Source organism: Drosophila innubila, assembly GCF_004354385.1.
Source record: "Drosophila innubila isolate TH190305 chromosome 2R unlocalized genomic scaffold, UK_Dinn_1.0 1_C_2R, whole genome shotgun sequence".
NCBI lineage: Eukaryota > Metazoa > Arthropoda > Insecta > Diptera > Drosophilidae > Drosophila > Drosophila innubila.
Genome location: NW_022995374.1, coordinates 6,335,585 through 6,353,369, shown reverse-complemented (window position 1 = coordinate 6,353,369; position 17,785 = coordinate 6,335,585). Strand labels below are relative to the sequence as shown.

General features: G+C 35.8%; 2 protein-coding genes across 2 annotated transcripts in view; both read right to left on the bottom strand.

The window, feature by feature from the left end:
• LOC117784596 (microtubule-actin cross-linking factor 1) overlaps positions 1–15,228 on the bottom strand; it is an 89,649-nt gene extending 74,421 nt beyond the window's left edge. The window contains exons 1-2 of the mRNA XM_034622379.1: positions 14,991–15,228; positions 6,695–7,174 (exon numbers count right to left, since the gene is read on the bottom strand). Of these exons, the coding sequence (XP_034478270.1) occupies positions 6,695–6,791 (97 nt within the window). The 5' untranslated portion in view covers positions 6,792–7,174; positions 14,991–15,228. The remainder of the gene's footprint in view (positions 1–6,694; positions 7,175–14,990) is intronic.
• Positions 15,229–15,751: 523 nt separating this feature from the next.
• LOC117783614 (protein dj-1beta) lies at positions 15,752–16,618 on the bottom strand. Its single transcript, XM_034621077.1, has 3 exons — positions 16,425–16,618; positions 16,045–16,364; positions 15,752–15,985 (listed from the first exon to the last, which is right to left on the bottom strand). The coding sequence occupies exons 1-3, from the start codon at positions 16,509–16,511 to the stop codon at positions 15,829–15,831; spliced, it is 564 nt and encodes a 187-aa protein (XP_034476968.1). The 5' UTR covers positions 16,512–16,618; the 3' UTR covers positions 15,752–15,828.
• Between the last annotated feature and the right edge of the window lie 1,167 nt (positions 16,619–17,785).

The window sequence follows — 17,785 nt, the reverse complement described above, 5'->3', positions numbered from 1 at the left end:
TGCAGTTTCTCGATTGAAGTTGTGGGCGTCACTGTGAAAGCAACAACAACAACAACAAGAATAAGACAAAAATAAAAAACACTTGTGCTAGGTGATGTGTGTGTTGTTTTATTGTGACACTTGACAGTCTCAATGAATTGCCCAACAACTGCTATCAGCCAAGAGGAGAAGGGGGAGTCGAGGAGACTCTTGACCTCGCAATGGTAATGTCTGCCTGCTTATTGTTGTTGTTTCTGTTGGCAATTAGTAGCGTAATTAAATATTTATGTACATTTTTCATTATAGGAATTTCTATAATTTTGGTATTTATTTTTTAATTCGTAATACCCCCTAAATATTTTGATAAAAAGGGAATAAAAGCACAGCTGTGATAATATTTCTATTAAAAATATTAAAGCTTTCCTATAAAAATAAACCTTAATAAATACTAATAAAATTCTGTATCTTAAAATTTTCTATTTTAATATTCACTATCGCAATTTTTCTCTTAAAGACTTCTTTGAAAATAACTTTTCATAAATAAGCTTCTTTTATAGTAAACTTATCTGTATCAATTTTCTTTACAAAAAATTTTGCTTCCAAAACTTTTCTATTATAAACACATTTTTCTTTTTTAAATATATTCTTACAGTAATTTATTAAAGCTCGCTTACAGTTTCAATTTAAATTCAAAAGTCTTGAAATTTAACACTGAAGTATATTTGTATATTATGCTAATATCTTGCAAATTTCACAAGAATCCCTTGAAAAGCAATAAAGTTATAGGATAATTTATGAATACCTAGGGTAACTGCTAGTCACGCATTAGTTTCTGACCGTTTTCACTTGTTACTTTTTTGGAGTGTGCGAAAGGCGGCAACTGCGTTTGATCGACGCTTATATTTAGATATATAAGTATCGGTTTGAGTATAGTATATCCATAGACAGAGTTTGGATGTTTTGTAGTTGACAAATTGACAGAGCAAATTGCTTATCTTTAATGAGTCAGAGAAACAGTTGGGAGCTCTTCCATATGTTCTGCCTAGTCAGCTAGCCTTGACGGGGGAAGTACAGATAAAAGCAACAACTAGAAGATATGGAGATGGAACTATCTAAAAAGTGTGCAAGTGTCGAACTGAAACTAGTTATAATGACCTTCAGTTCGAGATACCCCAAACCCGATCATAACTCACAAAAAGCAGTAAGCATATACTACAATAAAGAAGTTAACAAGCTGCAAACATCATTATTATCGATTTATAGTTGTATTTCGTTTCGACTAGGTCGTTAAATTCTAATTAAACTCTCAAGCACTTAAAATTGTCATAATTTAAAACGGTTAATTAGCAAAAAAAACAAAAAAAACCGAGAATAGCTTGAAGAGCGAGAGAGATAGAGAGATCTACGTAAATGCAAATTGAATTGAAAACTAATTAGAGATATCAACACACACATATGTATACTATATAGAGAGTTATAGATGACAACACGCCCCGCGATTGGGTCGCTCGACACGCATACATAATGACAATTAAAATTAAAAAAAAAAAACCAAAACGGAATCACAAAGCAGATACAGAAACAGAGAACAAAATCAGAAGAAATAGAAATAGAGGAAGAGTTTCATCGACTACTACGTGCCTCATAAACAGAAGCAGGTTCCAAGTGCAAGAACACTCAGTTGAGCAGGCAAAGATGGGTACGGCAGGAGGAAGAGGGGGGTAGGGAGCTTCAGGGAACCTTCAGTAAGAGTAGCAACATTCAGTTATCAGTTTTCAATTAACAACATCGTGTTATGTACGCGCAGTAGGCGTATCGTATCTATAAGATACAAAACAAAGCGCAATGCCGAAAAAAAAAATAGAAGCAACTTCACAAATAACCACAAGAAGCGCAAAAGAAATTACAAGCAAAAAAAAATAATAAAAATACGGTTGTCGTGTGTCCCTCTGGCGAGAGACAACTGTACTTCCGGCTGCGACTGTTGCCAGGCCAATTAGTGCACACGATGCGATCGAACTGCGATCAAACTACGATTGTGATCTGCATATCTAATAGATACAATGAGTTTTCAATTGTTCAGAAGGCGCGACATGAAATTTATTAATGAATTATGTTAATACATTGTACTAGAGGATTGGCCCGCCACTCAAGCTAACTTCAAATGCCAATCGATAGCTCGATAAAACGATTAAAGACGAATTGTCAGTGATGCATACAGCATCTAAAAATAAAATCTTATGCGATTTCATTTTTTCTGAATTCATTTCTTTGGGGATAGCCCCAAAATGGTCAATTTGATCGAACAATGCGTAACAAAATGACAGCAAAGTTCAAGAGAAAAAAGTTGTTTAAAGTACCGAAGTTTAAATGCTCTTAAAATTGGGCTACGATTTGTCATTCAATTTTAAAATGTAGAAATTTTAAAATAGAGCAATCTTTGCAGATTTGTTAATAAAATATGACTTAAATTCAAATACAATATTATATTTTAGAGCTGCCAGATAGTTTTTAAGTCCCGAAATTTTAATACTCTCATTATATTAGATGACTTAAAAGTAACTTTCTTAAATTGACTACAAACAAGTTTTAAGCCGAAAACTCCTGTTCAAAACTATCTCTTACAAAATTGTCAAAGTAAGTGACAGCACATGCATATCCTAAGCTAGAGTATACAATCCAAATGCTCACAACCTTCGTATGGTGTCAGAAGTGCAACCTACGCAATCGACCATAAGATTTGAGCCAAGTTTGAAACGGCAAACAAAATATTGTATTTGGCGTAACCAAAATTGGAAAACGTCGCGCAGGCGTACAAAGCGAGAGGAAAAGAGACAGCCATACAAGGAGTAAAAGAGAGGGAGAGAGAGAGCGAGAGAGAGAAGGAGAGCGAGAGTGTATTAAAAATAGGCATAGAAAAATAGCGTTTAAAATTTGTTTGATTAAAGTATTAGTAATGCTCCCCAAAATGTTAAAGTATAAAGATTGAAAGAGAGGGGGAGGGGGAAGGGAGGGGAGGGGAACGCAGCTCTTGCAATTTTGTTTGTGGGCGTTTCGACTTCATTAGCTGACTGCGAAATTCGAGTTACGAGTTGCGAGTTGGCTCTATGCAAAGTTTTAGTTCTCTTAAAAAGCCAAATCAACAAATGTGGCCAAGTTTTCCGTTACATCAACAGCACAGTGGGTGTGCGTGTGTTTGACTGTGTGTGTGTGTTTGTGTGTGTGTTTGTGTGTTTGTTTGTGGGTAAACTGGCTCAGGGCTAATTAAAACTCGGCGCCAATAAAAAAAAAAAAACACACACACAAAATGCAAAACTTTGCAACATTAAGAGTTGTCCAACTTTTGCATATCGGCTCAGATTTATTCACACATGGAGCCTACGCAATATACAGTTGACTCTAACGTTTGTGGGTGTTTGTTACTGGTAGCAACTAGTCCTCAATTCCCCACTCTTCTCTCTCCCCTCTCTTCTACCTATCACCTATTTTTCGTACGCCCATCAACCATCAATCTCAATCAACTTTAGCTGGTTTTCAGTTTCGCTTGAGATCTTGTCTCGCGTCTTGTCTCATTTTTTTAAATCATTTGCAATTGAATAAAATTACATTTAGTTTTGTGGGCGTGGCTTAACAACAGACTCGTTACTGTGTGGGCGTCATGGAAAGTGGAAAAGTAAAAAAAAAGCGTTTTATTTTAAAGTGTAGACAGGTGTGATTACAATCCAATCAAGGTCATCGATTTAAATACAGCCAAATACTATTGGATTAGCCAATTAGATGCTTGAGATGGCCAAAATAGACAAGAAAAGAGAGTTATTCCAACTGAGATTCATTTTTACACAGAGATAAATAATCAGGACCACAAAAAAAAAGTATAAATTAAGTAAAATTAATGTTTTTTAGATAAAGTTTCTGGCAGCATAAAAAAGCAAAACCCGAATTTAGCAATTAGAAACGTGGATCTTATTACAATAAGATTCAATTTCTAGGAGTGAAATAAATAAATTCTACAAATAAGAAAAAAAAAAAAATACGAAAATACAATGAAAATATAGTTGCAAAAATTCCAGTGCATTCCAGTGTCAATCCATTGGCTTCCAGGCAGCACATAAAATCTTGTAGAAAGTTGCATTTACAACTGTCTCGTGGTCTACAAATAACTCGGAGCAAATAACTCGACAAACAACAATTGTAGAGCATTCAATAGACTTAACAATTTTATTTTCCATTTCATTTTTTATTTATTTCGTTTTTTTATTACCGCACAATGCCCTCAACAGAGGCAACAAACGGCGACATAAATTTCAATTTTTGTGTTGCAATTGCAAAAAAATCAAATAAAAATAAAATAAAATGAAAAATACATGTCAAGCGACAAAGCGTTAGGGAAATGGCTGGGGAAACGGTTGGAGGGGGAAGGGGAAAATCTGTGGGCTGCGTACTGCCAACTCCGTTGGCGGCACAGAAATAGAATAAAAGCGACAGGCGGAGGCTGCACCGTTAGGTGTGGAATTAGCGCATAATATGCGAGTTCCATCAGCGGATTGGGAGCGGCGACGGCAGTTGAGGCCAAGAGGAAGAGAGCGGAGAGAGGAGGGGGAGCTACCGTATTGAAAAAATGTCAATGCAGCGTTGCGACTCTTGGCAACTGTTGGCAACTGCAACATTGCAGCACAGTTTGACAAGCATTGGCATTAATAGGTGCAATGAACCGATTGTCGAGTCTCGGTCTCTGAGCCATGCTTTGTGTGGGCTAAAGCAAATATTTGGCCAAAGAATTGTCACACAGTCGTATTTGTCAAGAGTTTTTATGAGCTATTTTTCAGTTTAAACAGATTTAAAAATCATTTAAATGAGGGAATCAAACCGAAACAAATATAGGTTACGGTTTCGGTTCCCGTACATCCCGATTAAACTATTTCGGTAAAAGGTTCTATTTCAGTTTGTTTCTTTTGGTTCTGGTATCAGTATGTTAAGATGTCGTTTTGTAATAGATATGACACCGAAATAATAAGCTAGACCTAGAGGTCAAAAAATATCAAATTAATTCAATGAAAAAAATGTAAATGCAGAATCGATTTGGAGGCCAAATCATGATTAAAATGATATTCCGCTTTAAAATCGGTTAATTTTTGATAAAGTTATGAGGGATCAAAGTTTTTGAAAAAATGTCAAGGGGTATGTATGCAAAATTTGATGATAGATGGCTTAGGGTCGAAAAATATCAAATTTTTAGATGACAAAAATTTAAATGCAGAATGAATTTAGAGGCCAAATCATGATCAAAATGCCATTCAGCTTAAAAATCGGTTAGTTTTTGATAAAGTTATGAGGGATCAAAGTTTTTGAAAAAATGTCAAGGGGTATGTATGCAAAATTTGATGATAGATGGCTTAGGGTCGAAAAATATCAAATTTTCTAGATGATAAAAATTTAAATGCAGAATGAATTTAGAGGCCAAATCATGATCAAAATGCCATTTCGCTTGAAAATCGGTTAATTTTTGATTAAGTTATGAGGGATCAAAGTTTTTGAAAAAATGTCAAGGGGTATGTATGCAAAATTTGATGATAGATGGCTTAGGGTCGAAAAATATCAAATTTTTTAGATGACAAAAATTTAAATGCAGAATGAATTTAGAGGCCAAATCATGATCAAAATGCCATTCAGCTTAAAAATCGGTTAGTTTTTGATAAAGTTATGAGGGATCAAAGTTTTTGAAAAAATGTCAAGGGGTATGTATGCAAAATTTGATGATAGATGGCTTAGGGTCGAAAAATATCAAATTTTCTAGATGATAAAAATTTAAATGCAGAATGAATTTAGAGGCCAAATCATGATCAAAATGCCATTTCGCTTGAAAATCGGTTAATTTTTGATTAAGTTATGAGGGATCAAAGTTTTTGAAAAAATGTCAAGGGGTATGTATGCAAAATTTGATGATAGATGGCTTAGGGTCGAAAAATATCAAATTTTCTAGATGATAAAAATTTAAATGCAGAATGAATTTAGAGGCCAAATCATGATCAAAATGCCATTTCGCTTGAAAATCGGTTAATTTTTGATTAAGTTATGAGGGATCAAAGTTTTTGAAAAAATGTCAAGGGGTATGTATGGAAAATTTGATGATAGATGGCTTAGGGTCGAAAAATATCAAATTTTTTAGATGATAAAAATTTAAATGCAGAAATTTAGAGGCCAAATCATGATTAAAATGATATTCCGCTTTAAAATCGGTTAATTTTTGATAAAGTTATGAGGGATCAAAGTTTTTGAAAAAATGTCAAACGATAGATGGCTTATGGTCAAAAAATATCAAATTTTTTAGATGATAAAAATTTAAATGCCGAATGAATTAAGAGGCCAAATCATGATCAAAATGCCAATCAGCTTGAAAATCGGTTAGTTTTTGATAAAGTTATGAGGGATCAAAGTGGAAAATTTGATGATAGATGGCTTAGGGTCGAAAAATATCAAATTTTTTAGATGAAAATCGATTCAGTTGATGCTACATAATTTTTTAAATATTGATTTTATAAATAAACTAATTTGTTAATATCGATTATACAATACACATATTTTGATCAGTAATGTAAATATGAATAAAGAATCTACAATCGATTATGCCTAAAGATTCCCCTACATATCGTCAGCAGCATTTAGATCATATTATCGACAAATAATTATATATGTATGTATTTATATCGGTACTCACCTGCTATACGCAGCACGGCACGATCCGCCGGATCCAGCTGAAGAATGCTGAGTGGCTTATCCTTAGCCCATTCGCTAAGGGACTCGCGATCCATCATGATATTGGCAGCACTCCCCGTTGATGCATAGATGCAGCGCCGCTTGGACAATTGCTGCTCGGATTGATGATGCCGTGGCTGCAGCAGCGGACACGACGTCGACGCCGAAGCCGATGCCGATGCCAATGCTGATGCTGAATAATTGCGACCGTTGATCTCCTCCCCCCGACCGGCTATCGCCACCAATTGCGGCGAGTGGGGCGACTGCGGTGTGGAGCGAGAGCGGACGTAACTGCGCGGGGACGCCGTCTTTGCGTCTGTGCGTGAATTGGGTGCGGATGAAAAAATGGGTGTTGCCTGCTTGCAGAGTTTTTCTTTTTTCTTATTTCTAAATTGTACTAAAATTTGGCTAACATTTTCTTGTTGTACTTTTGAATACTTTGCTGTAAATTAAACAGAAATAAAATAAGTAAATTAATTTTAACATATTTTTTTATTTCTCAAAGATGTAAAAAAGAGTAATGATTTTAATAGAATCAAACCAGGCAAAAAATATCTGTATGAGAAAGTCCCATAAATATATTTTTATAACTTTCACTCTTCTTAATTTTTTTATAAATAATACAAATTATAAGCAATAAATATATTTATATTTTAGCTTCAAAAATCATAAATTAGCATTATTTTGACATACAAAATTTGAAGTGACAAATGCATTTAATTTTAAATATTCAAAAAAAAAAAGTTTTTCATTTTTTAGTATAATTTAGAATATATTTATTATTTTTAATTTATATTATTTTAAATTCTTATTTAATCAATGTAATTGAGTCTAAGAATATTTTTTCTCAATTATGTTGCATACTTTTAGGCGGCTCTGTAAAAGTCTACTGTGAACAGTTGCTGACTTTGCATAGACGTATGTAAAGTGTGTGAAGAGGAAGAACAAAAGCAACAAAAGCAACAACACTTGTTATCACGCGCTCGCGTCGTTGTTGTTTGCCAGTGGGTCAATGCCAGCAAAAAAAAAACACATACACAAGCAAACTGTAAATATAAGAAAAACCACAAGCGGAAGAGGCATTTGCGATAATTAAAGCGCCTACAGTTTGACGCACACTGTGTCTTGGATAAAACATATTAAAACAACAACAACAAGCACACATGCACTGACGAATTCGATGTCGAAAAACGGTCGCGTAATTTGCAATCAATGAAATTCGAACAAACAACGGAAACTACGTTTACTGATAAACGCTGCACACGTACATATATTGTATGTGAGTGTGAGTGTGAGCGTGTGTGCGTGAGTACGTGAGTGCAGCAAAATGTCAACATAGGCAGAAGAGAGGCAATGAGAGAGAGCGTCATTGCGAGACCGGTTTACTTGTGTGAGAGGGGCAGAGCAAAAAAGAGAGCAAGCGCATTTGCGCAGTCGCATTATTATACCGGAAATAGACAACGGCAACAAAGACAATGCGAAGCAGCGTGCAAAGTGCAAGAGCATGTAAAATGATGGTAGACAACGTCGGCAGCAGACGGCGACGTCGACGTCGACAGCAGCAGCGGCAGTGGCTGCGGCAGCTGTGCAACAAACTTGGCCAAATAAGAAATCACAAAAGTAGCAGCAAGAAGAAGAGGAAGCAGAAGCAAACGTTTTATTAGCTTGCCGTTAGTTCTTCATTTTCTTCTTACTCTCTCACACTCTTGCCGTCTTTCTTTTACTCGTTATCTACAGCCCAAAGCCGGCTCAATGGCCAATTATTGCTGCTAAATTGTATTATTATTGAATGTCTTTTGGCAAAGTAAACTAACTGTCTGTGTGTTTGTATGTGTCTGTGTGTGTTTATGGGAATTTTCGTGACGCTTTTGTTTTTGTTTTTGCCGCTCGCTTTTATGACTTTTAATCAATTTCTGTCGACACTCTTTGGGCAGTCAAACAAAACAATACTAACTGTACATAAAGCTCTTAAATGGCATTGGGTAGGAGGGGGAAGAAGAAGAAGAACAGGCAGACGTGAGTGGCAAGCTTAAGATTAGAAATAACTGATTATCAGCGTAAGCAGCAACAAATCACGGCTGACATTTAGCTCAAGTGGCTGTCAAACTGTAATAATGGCAACAGCTGGACAAGCACTGACAGCGGCGCTGACGTTGACGCTGACGCTGGCGTCGCTGCCATCAGTCACTCTGTCAGTCCTCAAATCAACCGAAACTTATCGTAAAAGCCCAAAACATAATTTCAACACAAAAAACGATCTAGCAAGTGCGTGTGTGTAGGTGTGTGTGTGTATGTGTGTGCTTATCAGCAGATAAGCGAGTCATGAATTTAATTGTTGACTGATAAGTTGTACAGTTAGAATTCAGGAGAACTCTAGCTACATATACGCAAGCGGCCTTAACTTTTGTACCTTACGAAATCGTTAACTGAGAGAGAGAGAAAACGAAATATAGATAGAGACAGAGAGCAACAGAGAGAGAAAGAGAGAGAGCAGAGTCTGATCTAATCGTTGCTTTAATACCTACTATTAACTGAAGGCTATTACGATGATTTACGATGACTTCCCCTTGGTCGTGAATATATACATATACATAGAACGTATGGGGAATACATTTAACTGAGACAGAAGCTCTAAATTTACATAGTTTTCATTAAAAGAAACACTGACAATTTGTGTCTTCGCATTTAAATTGCAAATTAGCAAAGCAAAATAAATCGAAAATAGCACAAAATTGAAAATGAAAACGAGACGAAAAGAATCGCCTCCAGCTGCGATGATGATGACGGATTTATCAACAGCTGTTCTGATAGACATTCTAGCGAATATAATTAAAATTAAGGCACTGGGAAGCGACAAATGGAAGATGGAGGATACAGGCAATGGGAATATATAGAACTAAAAGAATCTGATCTAAAATTAAAACTGAGCAAGTGCTCCAAACGAACTGGAAAGATGATACGAGTTGTAGGAAACAACAAGTCTATAAGAAATCACAAACTTTGCTTAAGTTTTCCTTTGGTAAAGGAATCAACTAAAAGAAACAAATCTAAAAATATACAACATGCTCTTATTTGTAGAAAAAGAATTGCGATTTTCTTGAAGAAATCAACTCAGAATGTTATTTGAGTTGTAGAAAAAATAATATGGAAACTGCTCTCGTAATTTAAAGCCCTGGGAAGGTACTTGTTGAGTTTGACAGAGCATACTAGGGAGCTGTAATGTAATCTATAAATAAAATTGGCAAGAAGTTGCGAATGTTTGAGGAAAATTTTCTGAAAATGTAAGTAAAGTTAAAAGACATACGAATTCCAAAAGATTTTAAAGAATTCGCTTAAGTTTGTCTGATTTAAAATTGTCAAAGTTTAAGAATTGTCATTTTATTCAAAAAATCAACTGATTATAGATAAGGAGACTCTTCTCAAGTTAAAAACCTAAGGAATTTACTGAATAAAAGCTAAACTTGTAAAGAAATCAAAATTTATTTCAGTTTGTAGAATCACGATTTGCCAGTAAATACCCAGACCTTTCTCAAGTTTTTCCCTTTGCTTAGACCTTCCAGAAAGACGGCTTCTTACTTAAGTATAGGTATAAAACGTGCTTATTTAATACAGTACTAAGCAGACCCAACAATTGCTACAGTGATTCCACATTTATGACTCGAAAAGGCGTTTCTCATGTTATGGAGAGCCCATAAAAAAGCACTTGAAACGACCGCAAAGAGTATTTTTGATGACATCCCGGAGAGGAGTCAACAATGGTCTATGAAGTGCTCCTCAAAAGTAGCTAAAGGTGGTTGCACGTGCAAGGGCAGGAGAAGCAAAGCTTAGATCAGCGTTCGGTCGGGGTTCCCAGGCCCATGAGAGAGAGACAGAATGAGAATGAGAATGAGAGAATATGCGAGACTGAGGCAAACCACAAAGTCAATTAAGCGACATTTGAACGGACAATAACAACAGTCACAAAACAATAAATGCTGATAAAAACGCACACACGGACAACCAGTTTGACAACGTCATTGCTAAGCAAAAAAAAAAAATAAATAATAGTAGTAATAATAAGAAATATAAAGCAATATTGTTGAATGGGGGAGGAGGGCCATGAGCACTAAGCTCCGTGCAAATTATAATTGTACCGCAAACTGACAGGCATTAATAAACGGCATTAATCTTGATCTATAAACTAGACACCAATGAAATCATATTATTAAGTTGCATTGATTCAATTGCTCCATTAGATCATTAGATCATTCATTATTCACAACTCGGGGACAGCTTTTGGGTGAGTTATATGAGTGTGTCTATGATTATGTCATGCCTTTGGGGATCTTTCTGGGCTATTTAGTTATCGGTCTGAGCTCGGGGTCGCCAATTAGAAAACATTTGCATATCAGTTGAGAACGAGCTCAATTAAATTGATATTCAACATTTTAAATTCCATTCCAGTTACGAGCTGAGACGGGGAGACGTGTTTTTTCTTAAACTATATTTGGTGCCTTTTTGAAATAGTTCAAAATTCTTCAACGTGTTAATTAGCAGTAGTTTTGCTCTATTTAGGAAGACTTTCTACATTTGAAATTCCATTTCAGCGGAGGCGGGTTATTTCATCATTCTGATCTACATCTTTCCATCATAGAAATGTATTCTTTCGTGCTTATTCTTTGACAGATTTTTATCATTTCTTCTTCAAAATGAGTCCATCATATACTTTTATTTTTTAGCGCTTATTCGTTGGTAGATTTTTTATCATCTTTGCTGTTTCCTAAGCCTTCTGTAAATCTAGTTCTTTTTAAGGCGACAAAAACTCAAAAAACTCTCGCTTATTTTAATAGATAAATAACAGCTGAGATTTCGCAGAATCTCGCAATCGTTATTAATAAATAAATTTAACAATCATTTTGCTTATTGCTCCTATATGTATTTACAGCAACTTACAATACAGATTATTGAATCTTGATCTTTATATTACGACGAAGTTCTTATAATCTCATTTGACTATATAATTTAATATTATTGTCTTTTAATCTCAGTTGTCTTTTTAACATTTCCTCCATCCATATTTGTAGATTAGCTGGGCAATCTAAATCTTTATAATCTGACTTGTCTTCTGATAGATTCCTGTCATCTTTGGCGGTCATTGGGGCATTCCCTAGTCCACAAACGCCAACTGAGATCGGTTACTCTTCAAAGTGAGCTCATGCTCCATCATCTCGTCAACATTCTTTTCATCTTTCCATCTGTCTAGCCGCTAATTGTTAAATGGTCTGTTTGAAACTCTTTATTTTCTTGTTTACGAGCCACATACATAGATGGCGGCTAATTGAGGCTTTCCTTTCACATAGGCCTAGAGAACCTACACACATACATAGATACATATTTATGTATGTAGGCGTTGCCTCGACAGAACTTTAATTAGTTTGAAGTTTAGGAAACTGCCAACTGCTTGGTGACTTATTAATATTAGATTTCTGTGGAAACAGAGTTGTTGATTGCGTTTGTTGTTCGGTTATCGCAGATGCCACACATCGATAACATACACCAACTTTTTAGAGGAACAAATAGCTGTTTCTGATGGGAAAGCCAACAAATAAATAGCTGAAAATGCGAAGAAAAAATGCTTTTAAAAAAAAAACACTTTTCTTAACATACAAACTTATATTTGTATGTAAAATTTATAATACTTCATCGATGATATAGCAATTTTAATAGTTTTCTAGCAATAGAACTTAAAAAATAGTAAGGACTAGCTATAAAATAGCTTAACTTTGATCAACAATGATGATTGCCTATTTTTTTGATGCTGTACTTGGGGGGTAAAAAGTTGGTCTAATCTGTAAACTAGTGTTAAACTATCTGGAGTGTTTGGAGCGAGCAATTAGACTAATCGGAAACACCTCATAGTGGGCACGCCTTCAAATCGCATGCAAGGAGGGCACTTGAACTTCAGGCACGAGTTCACGAGGCAAACGCGACACACCCAGGCCAAAGAAGGGGCAACAAAAAACACAGAAGGGGGCCAAGTGCATGGAAAAAACGCAGAACTTGTCAGACGGCAAAAATGCTGGCAACAAGAACAAGCCAAAAGAAAAAAAGAGGGAATGGGAATGGGAATGGGAATGAGAAGGGGAAGGGGGAAGCAGTAGAACAGCTACAGTCAACGCTCGAGTGCATTTTCCAGGCCAACAACGACAACAACTACAACTACAACAACAAGAACAAGAACCCTTCTCATTTTTATTATTTTATTTTCTAGGCTAGACAGCAAATCAATTTGATGATGTTACAAGTTGTTAAGAGAGTGAGCGAGATGGAGATAAGGGGCAAAATAAAAACTGGCTAAAGTAATAACACTACGAGTTCAACATCGCAACATGACCAGCTGCCAAATGGCCTACGTAATGTATATTTAGGGGTTGATTGCGTGCATTTGTTGTAGCCACTGAACTTTGTTGTTGCAAGCAGAACAAGCATAAGAAGTGAAGAAAACACAAATTGAAATTAAAGAAAACAAAAAAAAATAAAATTGTAAACAGAGCGCCAGCATAAGCAAAAATAGAGATGAGAGCGGAAGTCTTGCACACGTTCTCACACTCAAGCACACACACTCGCTCTCTGACTCGCTCTCTTGCTTGCTCTCACTTGCAGGCACTGTCTGCTATTATAATGTTGTTGTGGTCAGTGTCAGGGCTGCCGTTGGCAGGTTGATTTCATAGCTTTTTGTCTGTGTGAGTGTGTGCGCGTAATGCGTGTGTGATTGAGTGATAAAAAGGAAACATGTGAGCGAAAGAGTGTGTCACCCATCAACAGACACCACTTGAAAGCGTTTGAATATCGATTTTTCCCCAAAAGCAAATCGCCTTGCAGTTGCTAATTAGCAGATAAATGTGAATTTTTAAGATAAAAAGCCTGTGACAGCTTTTGTTCTATAGCGAGAGAGAGATAAAAAGAGCAGAATCAGCAGAGAGACAATTACTGCAGGCAGCGCTGCTTTTACTAACCGGCCTTTGCCGGCAGCGACGCGACTGTGACGCATGCTTGTATCTTAAGGGGTAGACTTTTAAGGGGAGTGATGCAACTGACACAATTCTTGTACACACACACATACACACACACAGACAGAAAATAAATTACGCTTGCTCTCTAGGGTAAATATAAGTTTATAAACAAATTATGTAGTTGTTTATTTAGCAGAGAAACAAATGAAGACGGCTGTTAAGCGCTATGAACTTAAATTCCACATCCCGCACAATTGCTGAGAACAAATACCGTTTGTTGTTAAGCTTTTTGCTTTGCAAACTTTTAACTTTTAACGCCTATTTGCCGATCTGCTTATGCACTTTGCATTTGTCACTGTCACTCACAGAGGGGGAGAGGGAGAGTACCGAAAAACACGTTGAAGCTTTGAATTTTGCTTCTTTATATTCTTTTTTTTTTGTGTTTGTGTTTGTTGTTTTGTTGCCATACATTGCCCTCAATCGTGGTGCGGTCGACGCCAACGCTGGCAGCGCTGCTCAGCTCAGGCTGCAAGCTGCCTCATAAGGAGCAGCACAGCACAGCAAGAGAGCAAGGCAAGTGAGAGCAAGAGAGAGAAAGAGAGCGAGGAATCATAGCAAGGAGCGGTTGAGCTCAACAGCAGGCAAAGAGGGTGACGCGCCATAGTTGTTGTTGTTGTTTCCACTAGTTTTTTTTATATTTTCTTTTGGCTTTTCTCATGCAAGATTTTTCTTTTCGTTTGCCATTTTCACTCTGCTTCTCTAATTCTTATGTTAATTTTCACATTTGCAAACAAACAATTTCGCTATAAGGTAAAACTGCATTCAAATAAATTTGTATGTATGTTTGTACATTTGTATGTATGATGTAGTTACACTGCATACACAAAAATTATAAAATAATTTATGGCAATTTAAGCAAGCGGATCGTCCGTTATTGTTGTTGCTCTTGTTGTTGTTGCTATTTTTGCAGTTGCTTTTGTTGTTGGAATATCTCTTTTGCGCTTTTTACACGCGTGCAGTTTGAATGAGCTGCACAATTTATATATATGTATATTTTTTTCGTGTTACTCTTTAACTTTAACTTCGGTTACACACACTTTACACTATGCTGTTACAATAGAGTGACTGGCGCTCTTGTTACTGTCGTTGCTGTTGTTGCTGCTGATGCACTTCTAGATATAGATACCGTTACACTTGTGCAATTTAACCAAAAGAAATAGGTACAACAACAGTAACAGTAATAGCGTCTTCGCAGACAACACTTACACTATACATGCAAGCAAGCACTTGCACACACACAACACTCGCAATCGCAAAAAAACACTGGGCGTTCTAAGTGCAACAACGGGCACAACGACAACAACAAAATAATAATTTTCACGTGCCCAAAAACCAAAATCCAAATCCCAGCGAAATTTAATTCTACCGAAATGCAATGCGAGTAACGGCCAGACGACGACAACAACAACAATCGCGCACGTCCTCCCGCGTTGGCTTCTGAATTGTAACTGCTGAAATCGTCTATCGATTGAGCAAGTGAAATATTCTTTCCGGCAGCGATAACTCGCGAGCGAGAGAGCAAATGTTTGTGTGAAACAGGTCCATTCTGCGCGCGCTAGACAGTGCTGACGGAAATTGAGAATAAAAAAGCTAGAGATATAGCGGAAAATAAATAAAAATTAAATGCATTAATTAATTAATTAATAAAAATATTAAAACGTATTTAATATAGTAAATAAAAATATGTTTTAAAAACAAATTTGCAGAAATTAGCTTAACATAAATTGCATTAATAGTTATAAATTATTAATTATTTAATTAAACTTGCTGTGGTTTTACATATTAATTCATCTGTGTTTTGGATTAATTTTAAAGCCCTCTAGCAATATATAAATTGAATTTGTAGCCATTTTTTGTAAGCGTTATTTTCCCAAAAACTCAGATTGTTTCAAACTTTTCGCTGATTAGAAAATTATATACTTATGATTTATATGGTTCTATTTTGAAAGGCAAATAACATATAGTAGAAGGGTTTTTATATTACATGTATTTATTTCACTATTATACAACTTTTGCATGTTTTAAATAAGAATGAGAAGGAAGTTTAGTTGAAGGTTAGGAGCATGCCTTTGGCCACTTCCTGGGCCTTCTCAACGCCCGCCAACTGCTCGGAAATCTTCAAAGCGAACTCAAAGGCTGTGCCTGGACCACGGCTGGTTATAAGATTTCCGTCCTGAACAACGTTCTTATCATCCACATAACTGTAAATACGTTTGTTTATAGAAACTGGTATAAAAATAACAATATCTGGAGAACTTACCAATATTTATCAACTAGTTGGGGCTTCATGGCCGGGTATGAGGTTAGGGATTTGCCAGTGGCGATTCCATGCTTGGCCAGCGCCGTTGGAGCAGCACAAATGGCCGCAATGAGACGTCCGGATGATTCCTGGGTACGCAACAGTTCCCCAATCGCCTTCGATTCGCACATTGCATTCGAGCCGCCCAATCCGCCGGGCAGCACAACAACATCGTAAGGTTGGTCAATTGCCTGTTCCAGCGATTTGTCCGGCACAATGACAACGTCGCGGGAACATTTAACGGGTTCACAGCCGTTTAATCCGGCCACCGTCACATTGATCTGCCAGAAAAATCTATTGCAAATTATCTATAAATAGCCGGCAAATTATTTGACACTTACTCCCGCACGACGCAGTACGTCGGCGGCAATGGTGAACTCCATTTCCTCGGCACCAGGTGCTAAAATAACCAATGCCCTTTTACTCATCTTGCAATTGCCGTAAGAGAAATACTTATTATTGACCGAAATTCCCTTTAATTGCCGTCCCCCTTGTCCAATAAACGTCAACAATCGAATTGGTAATCGTAGCACTGCGTACATATCGAAATTTGCAATAATTTATCGATATGCGTAGAGTTGCCAAATGGAAATTTGGATCGAATAAAATTTTTGTTGTGAAAATTGATTTTCCTTTAAAATGTGACTATTAAAACACACAAACACCCGTTTTCTTTGCATACATAACATTCAGGGGCAGTGCTGCCAACTTTTAAGATGAAAAAAATAGCCATTTCTGGTAGGAAAGCATACAAAAAAAAAGCTGAAAAAAACTAGCCAACTTTTTGAGCATTTAATTTATTTTTATAATCAAATCAGTGCTTAATTTGTTTTGCGAGCAAATTTGCCACACACAGTTTTAGAAAAACTATTAATAGCAAAACATAACTGTATATACATTTTAAGTCGTCAATAGCAATTTACCAATTTTGTTTTAGCAATCGAACTCTGAAATTATCCAGAACAAGCTATTTTATAGCCAAGCTGACAACAGTGGCTGCAGTGCAAACCGTTGCAACCTTATTTTGGCGGTTAAATTTTAAATCGAATCACAGTTGGCTTAGTATTTTGTTTTTACTCACCTTTCAAAAATTAAATATCGAATTGTTTAGTTAAATATATTTTTATTGAACAGAAAATAGGTGTATATGTATTTTGTTTCTTATCTCGAATATATTATTTGGCTCTCTTCCTCTCAAACGTTTGTGGATTGCCATTGTTAATTTAGTTATTGGAACAAAATTAAAAAAAATTTAAAACCGCAAAAACTTGCAAACTAATTTGAAATGTTTGTATAAAATGTAACTTAATTGAATTAGTTGTTTTACATACATTTAAGTATATATGTACTATTTGTATTTCAAGCGCTTAAAAACTAATTGTTAGACAGCTGATTTTATTCATTTTATTTTTTTATTGTTGAAAATGTTCAATTGAATTAAATTAATTGTTTCTGATGATTCTCATACATACATATTTGTATTATATGTGGAAAAATGTTTTACGTCGTATTTTAAGTCACATTTAGAACTTGTTTGATTTGTAGTTGTTGTTTTACTTATTAGTTGTTATTATTATAATTTTTTTTTAGTTTTTGTGTATTTTGTTTTACTAATAACATTTAAAAAGATCACCAAAGTTACAGATTTCCCATATTTGACGTAGCTTTCGCTTCACATATTACGAATAATGTATTTTTTTCT